The sequence below is a fragment of the Brassica napus genome, chromosome A6, assembly GCF_020379485.1.
Source record: "Brassica napus cultivar Da-Ae chromosome A6, Da-Ae, whole genome shotgun sequence".
Taxonomy (NCBI): Eukaryota; Viridiplantae; Streptophyta; class Magnoliopsida; order Brassicales; family Brassicaceae; genus Brassica; species Brassica napus.
Genome location: NC_063439.1, coordinates 27,759,798 through 27,775,947, shown reverse-complemented (window position 1 = coordinate 27,775,947; position 16,150 = coordinate 27,759,798). Strand labels below are relative to the sequence as shown.

The 16,150-nt window shown below is 35.3% G+C and overlaps 3 protein-coding genes and 1 pseudogene across 5 annotated transcripts; 3 read left to right on the top strand and 1 right to left on the bottom strand.

Moving 5' to 3' along the window:
- Positions 1-267: 267 nt before the first annotated feature.
- On the top strand, positions 268-2,517 carry LOC125609863 (annotated as a pseudogene).
- A 947-nt stretch (positions 2,518-3,464) lies between these two features.
- On the top strand, positions 3,465-5,443 carry LOC125609864 (glutathionyl-hydroquinone reductase YqjG). Its single transcript, XM_048781434.1, has 6 exons — positions 3,465-3,879; positions 3,991-4,209; positions 4,291-4,467; positions 4,553-4,777; positions 4,858-4,986; positions 5,068-5,443. Exons 2-6 carry the CDS (start codon positions 4,003-4,005, stop codon positions 5,296-5,298), a joined length of 969 nt encoding a protein of 322 aa, XP_048637391.1. The 5' UTR covers positions 3,465-3,879; positions 3,991-4,002; the 3' UTR covers positions 5,299-5,443.
- Positions 5,444-10,352: 4,909 nt separating this feature from the next.
- Positions 10,353-12,988, top strand: LOC106386375 (regulatory protein NPR3). 2 transcript variants are annotated; one of them, XM_013826225.3, is made up of 5 exons: positions 10,353-10,891; positions 11,005-11,314; positions 11,407-12,142; positions 12,220-12,420; positions 12,490-12,988. In XM_013826225.3, the coding sequence occupies exons 1-5, from the start codon at positions 10,836-10,838 to the stop codon at positions 12,765-12,767; spliced, it is 1,581 nt and encodes a 526-aa protein (XP_013681679.1). In that variant the 5' UTR covers positions 10,353-10,835; the 3' UTR covers positions 12,768-12,988. The 2 variants fall into 2 exon arrangements, with proteins under 2 accessions (XP_013681679.1, XP_013681677.1); XM_013826223.3 differs by having other exon boundaries at positions 10,353-11,314.
- Positions 12,989-13,016: 28 nt separating this feature from the next.
- LOC106386376 (transcription termination factor MTEF18, mitochondrial-like) lies at positions 13,017-15,968 on the bottom strand. Of its 2 annotated transcripts, none has more exons than XM_013826226.3 (2): positions 15,377-15,968; positions 13,017-15,305 (listed from the first exon to the last, which is right to left on the bottom strand). In XM_013826226.3, the coding sequence occupies exons 1-2, from the start codon at positions 15,377-15,379 to the stop codon at positions 13,566-13,568; spliced, it is 1,743 nt and encodes a 580-aa protein (XP_013681680.2). In that variant the 5' UTR covers positions 15,380-15,968; the 3' UTR covers positions 13,017-13,565. The 2 variants fall into 2 exon arrangements, with proteins under 2 accessions (XP_013681680.2, XP_048637388.1); XM_048781431.1 differs by having other exon boundaries at positions 13,017-15,299; positions 15,377-15,473.
- Positions 15,969-16,150: the final 182 nt, after the last annotated feature.

The window sequence follows — 16,150 nt, the reverse complement described above, 5'->3', positions numbered from 1 at the left end:
TATTAAATTTGTATAATTTTTTGTGTTTATTTTGTTCCATAATTTTAAATCAATAAAAATTCAGTAAATATAATTAAGTTTTTTGAAATTTGCAATTAGTTAATAAAATATGTCTTGAAAATATAAAAAATATATCTTTTTAAAATAATTTTTTTTCTAGAATACGTAATATTAAAGAACAGAAAGAGTATATTTTTGGTGTTCAAAGAAAAAAAACATAGTTATAATTTTAACGAAATGTGAAGAATTGGTCACCAAACAATTTGATCAGCGAATGAAACAAACGAAAGGCTGAAAAGGTTAGTTTTTCTGGAAATGAAAGAAAAAACTACTTTCCCAACTCTATCCCTAAAGCCACATCGCCGGCAAGTTCTTCCCTCATCCTCTAGCCATGAGTTCCGATAGACTCAGCGACTTACCCGATCCTTTTGCTAACTCAGATCCTCTCCCACCTTCCGATCATCGATTCCGTCAAAACAAACGTCCTCTCAAAGCGATGGGAGTCCCTCTGGCTCACCGTCTCAACACTCGACCTCAACGACAGAGACATCGCTCCACCTTACAAGAAACTCTTCGCGACCTTCATCGACTCCTTCCTCGACCACAACTTCGAATCCCCCCTCCTCCAAAGCCTCAAGATCAAGTACGACGAGTGCAACGTGAACCTCTTCCCGATCAGCGAGTGGATCGCCACAGCCGTTGATCTCCGCGGGATCCACCATCTCGACGTCGAGATTCGGAATCCGATGCACGTCGTCGACTTCACGCCTATGACTGTTTACAAGAGCAAGACGTTGGTGTCGTTGAAACTTAGGCACGTGAGGGTTAGGAATCTGATGGAAGTTTCTCTGCCTTGTCTTAGGCTCATGTCTCTAGAGAACGTTTGTTACGGTAAAGACAGTGCCGTGCGAAGAGTCTTAAAGACTTAAGGCAAATTTTAAAAATAAACTTATTACAACTATATTGAAAACAATTTGCAATATGATATATCGTTTTTACCAAATACACAAATTTAATGCTGTAAAAAAATAAGTTTATACTATATTATGTCATATAAGAAAAAAAATACATGAATTCAGAAGGTTAGTTAGTCTACTATATGGAAAGGGTTTTTTAAAAAACAAGTCTAAACTATTAGATTATAAATTATTTTAAATTTTGGGATTCTAAAAAAATTTATATTAATCGGGGCCTGAGGCGAATGCCTTTTTCTTTTTCGATACACTGTAGGTACGCCTCTGGGTAAAGAAAGTGATTTGTGCGTGGAGAAGCTTATCTCAGGCTGTCCCGTTCTTGAAGATCTTGATTTGGTGAGGAAGTGTAGTGATATGGTGAAGACTCTGCGTGTGAGGTCTCAGAGTTTGAAGATGTTACGGTTAGAGTTTCCTTCTGGGATGGGCGGTGGTGATGAGTATGAGGTTGAGATTGACGCTCCAGGGCTCGAGTATATGAGTTTTAAAGATTGTCAGTCTGATAGGATTGTGGTGAAGAACTTGAACTCATTGGTGAAGATTGATGTTGATAGTGGGTTTAATGTTAAGTTTGGTGACAGTGAGGATCTTACAAAGAGTGATACTATCCGTGATTTTCTCACGGGGGTTTCTACTGTAAGACAGATGATCATCTCTCAGCCTACTCTAGAGGTATATAGTATTTGATGATTATCTAATCTTCTATGAAATGTTTCTCACATGTAGCATTGTGTTTCTTCTTGCAGATTCTGTATCGTTATTCCAAACTGCTACCGGTTGCTGAATTTCAGAGATTATATCATTTGCAGGCTGCGTTTTCGACCTCATCGTTACAGTTATTGCCAGCCTTTCTTGAGAGCTGCCCGAATCTGAAAAACCTAGTCTTGGTAAGAATCTGTTATTTGATTTGAATGGAACTATGGTAAACTCATCTTTTGTTGTTTGCAGGACTTTTCTGTTTCAGCGGAGTCAGAGCAGATCAATCTTACCAATGTGCCTCGTTGTTTAACATCGACTTTGGAGTGTGTTGAGATTAACAAACTGATTATGAGGGAAGAAACTGGGATAAAACTAGTGAATTACTTTCTTGAGAATGCAGCAGTACTCAAGAAACTTTCTGTGAGTTTCACTGATTCTCCTATGGCCGACGAGGATTTAGATACCTACAAGGAGCTTCTCACAGCTACAAAGCGTTCTCGCATATGTCAAGTTTTCATCAGCTGATGATGCTGGTGGGCACATGAGCATTTGTCATTGAAGAGGGAATGATCAATTCTCGTGAAACTGCATTTCGTTGGTAAGGTTTATTAGGATTTTAACTTGGGAACTAATAGAACAACGAGAGCGTGATGGGGAAGATCTCCTGAAAATGGCTAGAAACAAGGAGGAATGTGCATAAACCTCTTTCTGAAAATAAGTGACTAAAGTTGTAATAATGAAAAAATGTGAAGTAAATCGCAGTTACCCTAGTCTCTCGTGGACATTTTGATGAGTAAATCACACTCTTGTTCTTACTAGTTATATAGTATGTTCTGTCTTTTTCAAATTTGATGATCTTCATTCTGTTTTGGATTCTTCACCATTGGGGTGTTACACAGTTTGCTTAGTTTCATTAGTAATGAATGCAATTATGCAATGAGTCATTGCCAAATGTGGGTGATTGGTAAGTGATGTGAGTGCTTTCCAGAGTTCAAATATTTTCTACATCCACTTTGGTTTACCAATCATGCTTTAAGAAAAAATTTAAAACTACAGCCATAAAAACTAAAATAGAAAACAAAATAGTTTTGGAAATCAATTTTCCTAGAGCTTTATATTTAGTGCTCTGAAAATAATTAATCTACAGCTAGAACAATAAAATCTACAACTATTTTTCTAAAGCCAAAAAATAAAAGCCACAACACTTACTAATCATCCTCGATGACTCATGTTTCTTTGTATACTTAACCGAGTTGACATAAGGTTTGCCGTGAGTGACAACAAACCCGGTTTACTTCTTGCCTTCTTAGCCTTTTGGGTAGCTTTTTTATTTTTACAAAATTGAAATCAGTGTCTATTCATTTTCCGTCTAGACATTTTCTTTTGTCTTTAAAACTATTTTTTTATCGCTGATTTTTTTGTACTAATTTTATCTTTTATGGTTAATTTTCTATTGGAGTTCAAAAAAAAGGTTAATTTCTATTCTTTGCCAATTTTCATTTATTAAAAATACGCCGATTTGAATTTTATTAAAGGTTTTGACAAATATGAAAACCTGTCTCCAACAAGTTCCCATGAATTACAATTTTTTTTTTTTGAAAAAGATCATGAATTACAATGAATTCCTTTTGCAAAAAAAAAAAAAACAATGAATTACAATTTCTCATGGTTCATTAATTATGTTAAAAATCTTCAGGTGTTAATGTTCTGTACAAAGCTGGATTGTTTAACCATCCATGAATTAAAGTCAGATTAATGCATGCTTTGAATCCTTTGATCGCAATCTCCGTTTCAGTAAAAAAATTCACGTGATCGAATATGCAAATAACGTGTTTGACGAATTGTCGTATGTGAGAGCTGAGAAGTCTAGTCTCTAGATAAGCCAATTTTACTGTATTGTTGTTGACTTTCTATGATCTATGTTATCTTTTAACTAGAAAGATGTCAAAAATATCTAAGATAATACCAATATTTGTCAAAAGACAGACTTTTCTTTCTTCACTCTAATCTAATTAGCCTTTTGTGCAAGCCAAAGTTGACTCAATGTAATCCTTTATTACTTACCATCAAAGAAAACAGTTGAAGACTCGCTACATCACTGGTCAATTTTCTTACATTCATTATTATATTCACCCTTTATATCATTTATTTACTCATTTCTTGATCAATTTCTCACTTAATTTTGGTTTGTCGAATAAGTATCACAGATGTAAGATCATCAACAGCTGAAGTTATTAGATGTTGTTGCACCTTGATTTAAGTAAGTTGTAGTTTTATAATGTTTAGATGTTCTGAAACAATTGTGTTTTCTACTTTCCAGTGAACATCAGCAATGGCTGCATCATCAGCTAACGAGAATTCGGATAAACCTAGAAGAACCGTAACATCATTCCGCAACTTTGTTTCACAGAATCATGATTCTCAGTTTCCAGCAGAATCAGGAAGATACCATTTGTACATCTCTTACGCTTGTCCATGGGCTTCTAGATGCCTCGCAGTATTAAAACTCAAAGGACTTGATAAAGCAATAACCTTCACGGTCAGTTCATATATCATTTTTCTAGACATATCCATTAAAATTTTCACGAAACACAATGTGACCGGTCTTGTTCTTTATTAGTCTGTTCAACCTCTTTGGAGAAAAACGAAAGAAAACGATGAGCATATGGGATGGGTTTTTCCCGACTCAGATACAGAGGTTCCTGGAGCTGAGCGAGACCACATCAATGGTGCGAAAAGCGTTAGAGAACTTTATGACATTGCTAGCTTGAACTACACAGGCAAATACACTGTTCCTGTAAGTCACTATTATTTCATATACTTGATGTGTCTTTATTTTAAGTCTAGCTCTGTTACTTTATTGGTTTCATTGTTTGAGGTAGGTTCTTTGGGATAAGAAACTTAAGACAATAGTTAACAATGAGAGCTCTGAGATACTCCGAATGTTCAGCACCGAGTTCAATCATTTTGCGGAAAACCCTTGTCTTGATCTTTATCCTCCCAACCTCCGATCATTAATCAATGAGACAAACGAATGGGTACACCATGGGATAAATAACGGTGTTTACAAATGTGGTTCTGCTACAACTCAAACAGCATATGATGAGGTAAAGCAACTTTGCAGTTTACTATATCGATATGGCATTAAAAAAGATTGATTCCAACAAGTTTTGTTTACTCTTTATAGGCAGTGAAGCAATTGTTCGATGCATTGGACAAATGCGAAGAGATACTCCAAAAACAGCGGTTTCTTTGTGGAAACACTTTGACTGAACCAGATATTCGGTTATTCGTCACTCTCATAAGATTTGACGAGGTTGTTTATGCTCTCAACAAGTTGTTATGTTTTGGGTTTGTAACTACGGTTTGTTGAATTTACCGTATGTTTGTGTTGTAGGCTTACACGGTGATCTTCAAATGCAATAAAAGACTCATAAGGGAGTATTCAAATCTCTTTGACTACACGAAAGATATCTACCAAATCCCCGGGTTGAGCAGTACAGTGAAGATGGACCATGTCAAGCAAAATTACTATGGAAGCTTTCCTTCTATAAACCCTCTTGGGATTGTAGCTCATGGACCAAACATTGATTACTCTTTGTCTCATGACCGACATAGATTCTCCTAATAAACAGCATCGACTACCTCAAGAATGTGCGTCTCTTTCTCTTCAGAAACCTTTTTTTCTTACATTTGACCTATTGGTTTATGTTTTGCATTGTGAACAACAATTATGTTTTTTTAGTCTTAATATGTTTCCGCATATGGAACTGAATAATATGTAACCCAAAATACAGTATGAGAGTATATGTGCCAGAACAACTATTTTAACTATAAAACTAAACTTCGGTATAGATGAAAACAACACTACTAGAAATAAAAATTGTAAATTGAATAAAATAAATTTTACAAAGTGTTTCTTTTTGGTTTGCATATGAGAAAATTGTTATTTAAAGAGATTTCTGGATTCCACTGCTTGACGATTTGCTTCACTTTCCACTTAAATTTTTTTTTTTTAATGAATGTTAAGTTGATTCAAAAGAAAAATAAACGTTTTTGCACAACTGAGTTGCTTAAATATTCAAAACAGAAACAATTTGATGATAAAAATAAAAAGCTCCTCATCTCGTTGCCAACCAAGCTTGCATACATCCCTCATATCCTCTTTCTAGTTGCATTGCAGGGACCGTGAAACCTCATTGTCGGATCACCTCTCTTGGGTTTCCTCTCACGGCCACATGATCCAGAAATCTTTGTATCAGGACAACCATTGACTCTATGAAATGGTAATCTGTAGTGTCACTGTCGTATACAAGTGAGAGATATCAACATGCTTGTTCAAACAGTTATCCGCTTCTGACTGAAATTAGAAATTAGAACTAGTAACATGCTTAAGACATACCAAGAACATAAGATTCTAGATGTACCTACCTAGTCGGCTACTGACTTATTTAACTATGGTCTAGGGGGGTTATTAGTTTAGATTCTAGACTAAAATTTTCAGCTACAACTGATAAGGAGAAAACAGAAAATATAAGGGACCAGAAGAAAAAGAAAATCAACCTTTGTTCTGCTCGGGGCATGCCTCTTATGTCAGGAATAGTAACTAAAGCTTCCTCCCATTTCTAAGTTCTTTCTAGCTGGTGTAGATGTCTGCGCTGCAAATCTCTACATTTATCGCCAAAGTCTCCTCTAAGTTCTTTCACAACCAAAGGATCAAGATTGTAGAAGATAGGAATCACTATGAGACGACCTTGATCCCTAAGTTCCTTCATCTTGGCCAGCCCATCCAAGCTCCTATCTGAGTCGGGGTAATTATTTGAGAAGATTACCATTGCGATCTCGGACTCTTCTATCCTCGTCAACAGTCTAGCTAGGTCTGTGTTCAATAACTCGTTCTCGTCTAAGAAAACATTTATATTCGCTCTTCTCAAAGCAGGGTCGAGAAAGCTTACGAAGTGGTTGCGCACGTCTTCTCCCCGGAAGCTGATGAACACTTGAGGCCCTATTCGGGTTGCAACTGATGACGAAGCAGCCATGTGTGAGCTAGCTTCTGGGGAAAGAAAAAGCAGAAACAGAGTTTTTGTTGAGTGTTGGTTGACCTTGTGTGTTTTGTCAAGTTGTTTTGAACGCAAAAGGATTATCCAACGTCTTAATATAATCAAAAGGTTGGGTAATGTTAATATTTAAGTTGTCAACATGTATAATTTTTAAAACATCAACAACTTGTCGAAGAAATTTGAATTGGTCGTTTAACTCTATCGACATCCCGGGTCCATGAACTGGTTCAACATATCTATGAGTTTTAGGACAAAAATATTGATCTAAATATATACTTTCAAAATTTCTTATTAACCAGCGGAAATACATGAACATGTAACAATCTATGGGAGATATCAGATATACGATAGATAGATAGATCATGGACACATGACATACTCTTCATTGGTTACGAATGTATATGAATAAATTCTAAAGGAGAAACTCAGTTATTGGGAACAAGAAACCAACAAAGAAGAATCTTACCACTTCATTCGGAGTTCAAAACAATGGCGGATGTAGAATCAGATTTAATGGGGGGCACAGAAAAAAATTTCACTGTATTTTGTTTTCAGGTTGGGAGCACTTCTATATTCTTATAGTAATTATTAAAGAAAATAAAAAATTAGTTGGGGGCACATGCCCCTGTACGTTACACTGTGCGTCCGCCCCTGGTTCAAAACCCTCTCATGGGTAATGGAATGCATGCTACAGGCATCGATGTGTCAAGCTTTTGGAACGGATTGTAATGATCTAGTCTCGATTATTCAAGATCCAAAAACATGGCTTATCTTTTCCACTGAACTTAAAAAGCTAATAAAGCTAAAGTATATGTTTTCAACTGTTTTTATTCCTTTTATTGAAAATGTATTGTCTGATACATTAGCGAATATCTTTTCATAGGAAGTTATACTATATTAGTTTTTCTTTTCCGGTCTGGTTCACTATATCACAAGTAATACCTTTTTCCCTTTCATTTTCCTTATTTTCATCTACATTTTTCAATAAAAATAAATTTTAAAATAGAAGCATTCTTTTCATTTGGAATACCATCATGCTCACATTTTTCATTTTTGTTATTTAAATTACAGTTAAGCATTATTTAAATCAAAATGATGTTGTTTTAGACTTAACGGAGATTAACGCTGTGTAATCAAATCCGTTATCCGAATTAATGTTGTTTTTAATTTGGTTTAGTCAAATTAAACCAAATTAAATTGAAGTTTAAAGTGATTATTCAAACTAAGTTAGTGTTTTAAATGGTCCAACAAAAAGTTTATATATATTTTTTAAACTAAATTTAAAAGTTTGTGATTTAAATGACAATTTCCCTTTTTTTTTTTCCTTTGAACATTACTTTTTACTTTTCTTTCATACAACTTTTTCTGAAACTTACGTTTGTCTTTGGATATTAGAGTAGAGCCACATGAAATTATATAAATAAAGACTTTGTTCATAACAATATTATAAAATCAATAAATTACACCCACTAGCAATAATTTGATAATATAATTTTATGATTTACAACTTTTTCGAAACTGACATAATTTACCACGTCAGCACATCACAGCACCACCGCATCACATATGCCGTTCGCATTTGCATACGTCAGTTCCGTCATCACTCATGACGATCGCACTTTCTTTAATACTATTTTCTTGGTTTCGCTATAACCAATAACGTAAACAACACGTGAAAACAAGATATAAACCTACTATCTAAAACTTTTTACACTAATAACGCGTAATAATGATTTTGTATTTTATATCAGAACAGAAGTCATAAACTTTTTCGTATGTAATGTTTATTTAGATCACGTTTACTTAATTAATTTTTGTATAAATATTTGAATTATTTTAAAATAAACAAATTGACAAATTGAATAATATTCTCATATTTTTTCTAAATTACCGTTGAATTTAAAAAATTTCATATTTTATTTAAAATACAAATGTATATTTTTTATTAAAACAAATCTTTTAAATGTTTAACTGATTTGTAATGATTATTAAATTCATTATGATTATGTATAAAATTTGAGATATTACTTTAAAAGGATGGAAAATACATACAGTCTATTGCAATTTTCGGTTTGATAATTTGAGTTAAATGGATGTTTTATAAATTATATGTATTATAGGTTATTAAATCAAATATCTAAATCATATAAACAGTTTGGTTAAGAAACATGTAAGGTCAAAACCTTAAATACAATTATACCCTTAACGACATGTCCAATGTTAGTGTTAAATTGAGTGGTATTTCATAAAGAAACCATGAAACCACGTGTTAATGGTCTGGTGGTAAGTGGACGGACCGCACTTAAGTATCTTATCCGATAGGTAAATGGTTTGAAGCATGGCTGCTGGAGGATTTGTGATGATTATTTTGAAAGATCTTTGGGCCTAATACGGAGAATTTTATGTTCAAGCTACACATGATCACTGGTAGATTAACATGGAGTGATCACCAGCCTCATGGATGCTTTCGGCGGACTATACCTAAATTTCTGATGAACGGTCATTAGATGATAGTCAAAGAAACATCTGGATACCAGAATCATAAAAAAGTGAAAAAACCATGAAGAGACAATATTAGTTTAATTAATGTTCATGTTTTAATAAAGAGATATTACTAACAATTTAAAATAATAAATTAAATTATAATATGTGAATTATAAATTGTTATGTGTTGTAAATGTTATACTAAACCATTAGTAATATGGTAAATGAATTATATGTCAATGATTATGTAAAACAAATATTTATATGCATAAAAGTGAAAACGAACATCCACTCGTTTAGTTAGTTTGAGGATATTTTAAAAACTAAAAATGCTTAAAATATTTTCTCTTCGTACTTACACGTCAATTATTAATATATATTTTTCGAAAATCTTTTCATAAGCTTTTTCAAGGAAATGGTAAAAAAAATTTCTTATAAATTTCATGATAAAAATGAAAAATATAGACTAAATTAGATTCAGAAGTGATTGTATATCACAAATAACACTTTATATTTTAGCTACAAATTAATAACCTAGTTCCAGTTCATGAGTGACAAATGAATTTTCTTATAGACTGCGGGATTTGTTAGTTTTTGGAATAAAATGATGGTTAATTATATCTTATAATATTCTGACAACTTGATTTGAATGACATAAAATTCTCATAACATCAATTTCACAACTATTCCAAAAAAAAAACTACAAAGAAAACATACCAAAGTAATCTTCTACAATTTGAAAAAAAAAAGAATAAACAGAATGAATATATTCCATATTTAACCAATTCAGTTAACTTTATTCTGTCATAGTTTTTTATTTTATCTGTTGTAATATCCCATTTTACCTAATTACTTTACTTACTTTAGTGTTTCCCATTTACACCGTAAACGCTTAAAAAGATGAAACGTAGCCATCCATGATTCCTAGCAACTTGTCCATGAAACCTTTTGGCCTCATACACGGATTTTCCAAGTCTTTGTTTTCTCTTTTGACAACTTTCATTCGAGTCTTTCTTTATGCATTTTCCGACCATTTTTTCAATCCAAGCTTACGTCATCATTGATTTAATTGGAATTACTAAATATTTTTCTTTTATAATTGTTTCCCTCAGCTGTCTCTTTCTTACACCGTCACTTCACCTGTTTGTGTCCTCTTTCTTCTCAAACTCTTATATATCCTTTTAAATAATATCCCTTTCAATCTTGACTTTTCCTCAACCTCTCTCTTTCTTCCCTTTTTTTCTTGATAAATAGATTCCAATTTGGTTCTTTCCTCCCTCCATTTGCCTTCTCTTTGATCTCTTAATCTTGCGGTCGTGATGCAGATCACAAAGCCATGGTTTTGATTCTTCAATAGATCTATTCTCCATCGTTGTTCAGATTCTTTTTCTTCCTCAAATTCCAAAGTTGTCTTTTTTCTTCCTGGGTTTGATTTGTTTTCCTTATTTGAAATGTAAAGTTAGGGCCTTTGAATCTGTTTATGACTTTGAAAAATCTTGATCTCCATGGATCAAAGTTAGGAGCTTTTTGAGTTAAAGTTTCTGCAAAAAGAACAAAAAAAAAATGGCTACTTTAACTGAGCCATCATCATCCTTAAGCTTCACGTCTTCTCATTTCTCTAATGTCTCTGTTGGGTCTAACCATTTCTCACCAAGCTCAGCTTCTAACCTCGAAGTTGTTAGTCTAAGCAAACTCAGCTCCAATCTTGAGCAGCTTTTAAGTAGTAACCCTGATTGTGATTACACAGATGCAGAGATCATTGTTGATGGTGTCCCTGTTGGTGTTCACAGATGCATTTTATCTGCAAGAAGCAAGTTCTTCCAGGAGCTGTTCAAGAAAGATAAGAAAAGTTCCAAGATTGAGAAACCAAAGTACCATTTGAAAGAGGTGTTGCCTTATGGAGCTGTTGGGTATGAAGCTTTTGTTTATTTCCTGAGTTATATCTACACTGGGAGGTTAAAGCCATTCCCTTTGGAGGTTTCCACTTGTGTTGATTCTGTTTGTGCTCATGATTCTTGTCGACCTGCTATTGATTTCGTCGTTGAGTTGATGTATGCTGCATCTATTCTCCAAGTGCCTGAGCTTGTTTCGTCTTTTCTGGTGTGTAAAAAATGCTTTCTTCTTTGTCTTCTTGATTCAGTGATTGTTTCATTTCAACAGTTTCTGCTTTTTTCATGTTGTGTGTGTTGCAGCGGCGGCTTTGTAACTTTGTGGAGAAGTCACTTGTTGAGAATGTTCTTCCCATTCTTTTGGTAGCTTTCAACTGTAAGCTGACTCAGCTTCTTGATCAATGTATTGAGAGAGTGGCTAGGTCAGATCTCTACAGGTTCTGTATTGAAAAGGAGGTTCCTCTAGAAGTAGCAGAGAAGATCAAACAGATTCGTCTCAAGTCTCCACAAGAAGAAGAAGAAAACAGTCCCAAGGTTTCGGATAAAATCCTCAAGGCGTTGGATTCAGATGACGTTGAGCTTGTGAAGTTGCTTTTGACTGAGTCAGATATCACTCTAGATGAAGCCAATGGTCTTCATTACTCAGTGGTGTATAGTGATCCCAAAGTTGTTGCCGAGATTCTTACTCTTGATATGGGTGATGTCAACCACAGAAACTCACGTGGCTACACGGTTCTTCATCTCGCAGCCATGCGCAAAGAGCCGTCCATCATCATATCTCTTCTCAAGAGAGGTGCCAATGCGTCTGGCTTCACGTGTGATGGACGCAGTGCGGTTAATATATGTAGAAGATTGACAACTCCAAAGGATTATCATACGAAAACAGCTGCGAAAGGGAGGGAAGCTAGTAAAGCACGGTTATGTATAGATCTCTTGGAAAGAGAAGTAAGGAGGAACCCTATGGTTGTTGATTCACCAATGTGTTCCCTTTCTATGCCTGAAGATCTCCAAATGAGACTGTTATACTTAGAAAAGAGAGGTAATGGACTGATAATTAGTGAATTCTTATTGATAATTTATGACATATTTGTTAATGCATCAAATTTGATTTTGCAGTGGGGCTTGCTCAGTTGTTCTTTCCAACAGAAGCTAAAGTGGCTATGGACATTGCTAATGTAGAAGGTACAAGCGAGTTCACTGGTCTTCCACCACCTTCAAATGGGTTAACTGGAAACTTGAGTCAGGTTGATTTAAATGAAACTCCTCATATGCAAACCAAAAGACTTCTTACTCGTATGGAGGCTCTAATGAAAACAGGTAAGACAATCTTCACTCTTCTTTTGTTCTTTTCTCTTGGCTGACTTCATTACTCGTTTCACAATGCAGTTGAGACCGGTCGTAGGTACTTTCCATATGGATCTGGAGTTCTAGATAAGTACATGGAGGAGTACATAGACGACGACATTCTAGATGATCTACAGATTGAGAAGGGATCTCCACAGGAGAGAAGATTGAAAAGAATGAGATATAGAGAGCTTAAGGATGATGTCCAAAAGGCGTATAGCAAAGACAAAGAGTCTAAGATTGCACGGTCTTGTCTTTCTGCTTCTTCCTCGCCTTCTTCTTCGTCTTCTATAAGAGATGGTCTGAAGAACTCAACATGAAACTGTAGTATAAGTTCAATGTGGTTTGATATCTTTGAAAAAAGTTTTTTTTTTTGTTTTGGTTGTTGTTTAGATACTTTAGGTTCAGTTTAAATAAAAGAGGGATGGGTAGTTAGTCTTACAACAGTAAAATTACTTACTAACCCAAAACATTCTAACTACATGCAAGTATGCAACCTTTTGATTTTAATATTTTGGTATATACTTTCAGTTTCAGACTATACAAGAGACTCTTCAGATACCTGAAACTAAATCAAAACAAGGAATACCATAAAGCATAGATGAGAGACATGATCACTTGTCATAGCTATCATTACATAGTTGGAAGACATGGACTAATGGAGGACAATAATAGAGTACAAAACCAAATTGTCTAAATAACCTGTAATAATGCATCCTGGACAAGAACTGTGGCAGGTATGTCCCAGTAAATAGTTATTAGCTGGTTTCTTTGGTCTCTTTCAACAAAGAAAGTGTTTCAAGTTGGCATCATGATGTGTACCTTTCCTCCTCTCAGTAGCCACAGAAGAAATGGTATCGAAAGAGCACAGGTCAATAGGTTGATAACAATTTGTTGAGCTTTTCAGTCCAGACGAAGAACCACTTCATTGAGTTTAGTAGTGCATCAACATTAGCTATATACTCCAGGAGGATCTCTGTTCTTTCCGCTTTGAACCAAGTCTTTCCTTGTTCCATTTGTGGGCATTTATATCACTATACTGATGAACAAACGCTTCAGTCAAACTCAAAGGCGATAATACTTCAAGATGCATCAACATATATTCTCTAACCCTCTCTTCAGGTAGATGATTTCTTTATACTTTCCCAAGTAGCTGGACCTTCAGGGTGGGAATTAACAAAGTATGACAAAAACCTGGTATTAGAAATACCCACAATAGTCCCTAGTGTCAGCCTCGGCACCACTGCATCTCTTTCCCTCAGCCAAATATACATTGAGAATCTATGATTTATTCTCTCCATACTATAACACAAATACGTAGGTGACTCTACAAGAGATTCCACTGGATAGCCTAAATAATCTTTTAGAAGGTTGATCTTCTTCTCAATGACATCTTTAGGTCTGCTGAGTATATGAGGAGCCCTCTTAACAACCTCTGTAACCACATTATAATCCAAACCAGCTTTCACAAGGCAATCAAATCTCTCTTGTAGCTCATCTCCCCTCCCTTGGAACTTCTTCAGAGCACTCACCATCTCATCGGAGTTCTCTACATATCCTATCTTCAACAAGAAGGCTCTCTTCTCAGCGTTCCTAAAATCTAAAGAATCAAGTTCGATCCTTCTGTTTGTTGTTTTAGAAGCTAAACTGAACAGTTTCAAAGGCTCTTCCTTAATGATCCGATGTAACTCTTCTCTTCTGATCTTCAGTTTACTGCAAACAGCCTTTGGTCCTAGCAGAGAAGATGAACAGATAAGCTTCATGTGTTGCTGTAAAATACTAACGATAAACTCCTTTTCCATTCTGATACGCATCATGTACTTCAAAGCCGCCAAAATGCTTTTTGCAGACTTCTCAAGTAACATCTCTGGGTGGTCTCTCACTAACTTATCGATTTCATTCATCTGAAGTCCCACTTTAAGCAACTTATCAAACATAACATAAGCTTTCTTCCCAGAAGTTTCACCCACCAAATCTGGATATGTTTTCAAAAGACCACTCAGCTTCTCCTCTTTGAACCCCATCTTCTCAAGAAGCTCCATAGTCTCAAGAACACTCCCCCAGTTATATGTTTTTCTATCAGACAAATACTTCCCAAGCCAATCACATGCCATATCTAAATCCTTTAACTTACCAACCACAGCAACAAACTCACTATCAATACCACCGACCAGAAGCGAGGGGCAATAAGTTACAACCTTAATGACTATAGGCTTCCCAAGACCCAATCTCTCATAAGCTTCAAGTTTCGACAACAAAATCCCATTCTCGTATCCGAAAACCTCTCTTGCTTCTTTATACACACAACCAATCTTGCTACGAGGAATCCCATAGTTGCAAAGAACATGAAAATTCTCAAAGAGGACACTGTCATCACTCAAAAGCACAAGGTCCCGTTGGAGAAACCGAGAGATCTCAGAAGGACGCAGACCAAGACTCTCGAAAAAGGGTTCAAACTCGTTGATGGGATTGTACCTCAGAAACTTAGTCAAAGACTGAGATATATCCTCTTTCCTAGTATCCACCTTGGACAACAAAGAGGAGATGAACCGAGGGGAGTTGTGACTTATATGCTCTGCATCGACAAAGCTGAGAGTTCTAGTGTGATGCAAGTAATCAAAGAGAGCCTTTTGAGCTTCGTTCTTCATAGCTCGCGAAACCCGGTTCCCGAAAACGCGTGTGGGTGACTGAGACCAGTGTCTTAAAGAAGACTCATCACCCCCGCAGACAAATCTACCACTTTGGAAACATCTAACGGTAGAAAGTTTGGATTTTGAAACATGGGTTCGATGAGCAATGGAGGAGAGAGCAACGCCGATGTGAAACTGAGCTCTGAAACGCATCATTGCAACCTGAGACTAGGGTGGAAGATTCATTAAAAAAAATGGTTTTTTTTTCTTAGCAATTCATCGAAAGAATTGAAATTTACCATTACGCGATTGAATCATCCATCTTCACCTGATTCGTCGCTCAAAATCTCTCTCTCTCTCTCACACACACTTTGCTAAAACCTCTATAGGGTTTTTAGTTTTGCGCCTGTGATATTCAGGCGACCACGCCACCAAGGGATATAAATTGCTAATTGGTCCTTGAACTATCATATTCTTACTAATATGACCGACCAGGCGACCAACTGTTGTTTCGTTCCACCCAAATTAATAATGGTGTAAATTAACATCAAATATTAACGTTTGGCTTTTAGAAATAAAAAAAAATAGACAAATAATTTGTATAAAAAACTTTTGTAGCTAATGTTGTCAAAATGTACATTTTTTGACAACATGTATATATTCCAAGTAGGAGGTATCATAACATGTAAAAATAGGCAGTCTCCTCCTTGCAATACGAAACTCCAAATTTTTAATAAAAAAATCTTTAGTTTAGTACTTCTTCGTTAACCTCTATTTGTTAAGGGGTGTTGTCTGAAATTAAAGATAAATATACGGATCCTTCCGTAATTTCCATATTTTGTTATGTCGTATAATTAGGGGCGGACAAAAAAGCCAAACCAAACCGAGTCAAACCGAACCAACCGAACCGAACCAAAATCTATTTCAAACAATTCGGTTGAAGATTTTTCTAATCCGAATAGTTCGGTTCACCGAACCGAGCAGAAACCGATATGTTTTTGTAGTTATTTAAATTAAAAATATTAGTAATATCAATATATTAAAACCGAATCAAACCAAACTAAACCAAACTT

Excerpts from the sequence above, each read along its gene's own strand:
- LOC106386375 (XM_013826223.3), top strand. The coding sequence starts at position 10,778 with ATGGCTACTTTAACTGAGCCATCATCATCCTTAAGCTTCACGTCTTCT. Across the intron at positions 11,315-11,406 it reads AGCTTGTTTCGTCTTTTCTG|CGGCGGCTTTGTAACTTTGT; the intron begins GTGTGTAAAAAA and ends TGTGTGTTGCAG. Across the intron at positions 12,421-12,489 it reads GGAGGCTCTAATGAAAACAG|TTGAGACCGGTCGTAGGTAC; the intron begins GTAAGACAATCT and ends TTCACAATGCAG.
- LOC125609864 (XM_048781434.1), top strand. The coding sequence starts at position 4,003 with ATGGCTGCATCATCAGCTAACGAGAATTCGGATAAACCTAGAAGAACC. Across the intron at positions 4,210-4,290 it reads ATAAAGCAATAACCTTCACG|TCTGTTCAACCTCTTTGGAG; the intron begins GTCAGTTCATAT and ends GTTCTTTATTAG. Across the intron at positions 4,987-5,067 it reads CTCTCATAAGATTTGACGAG|GCTTACACGGTGATCTTCAA; the intron begins GTTGTTTATGCT and ends TTTGTGTTGTAG.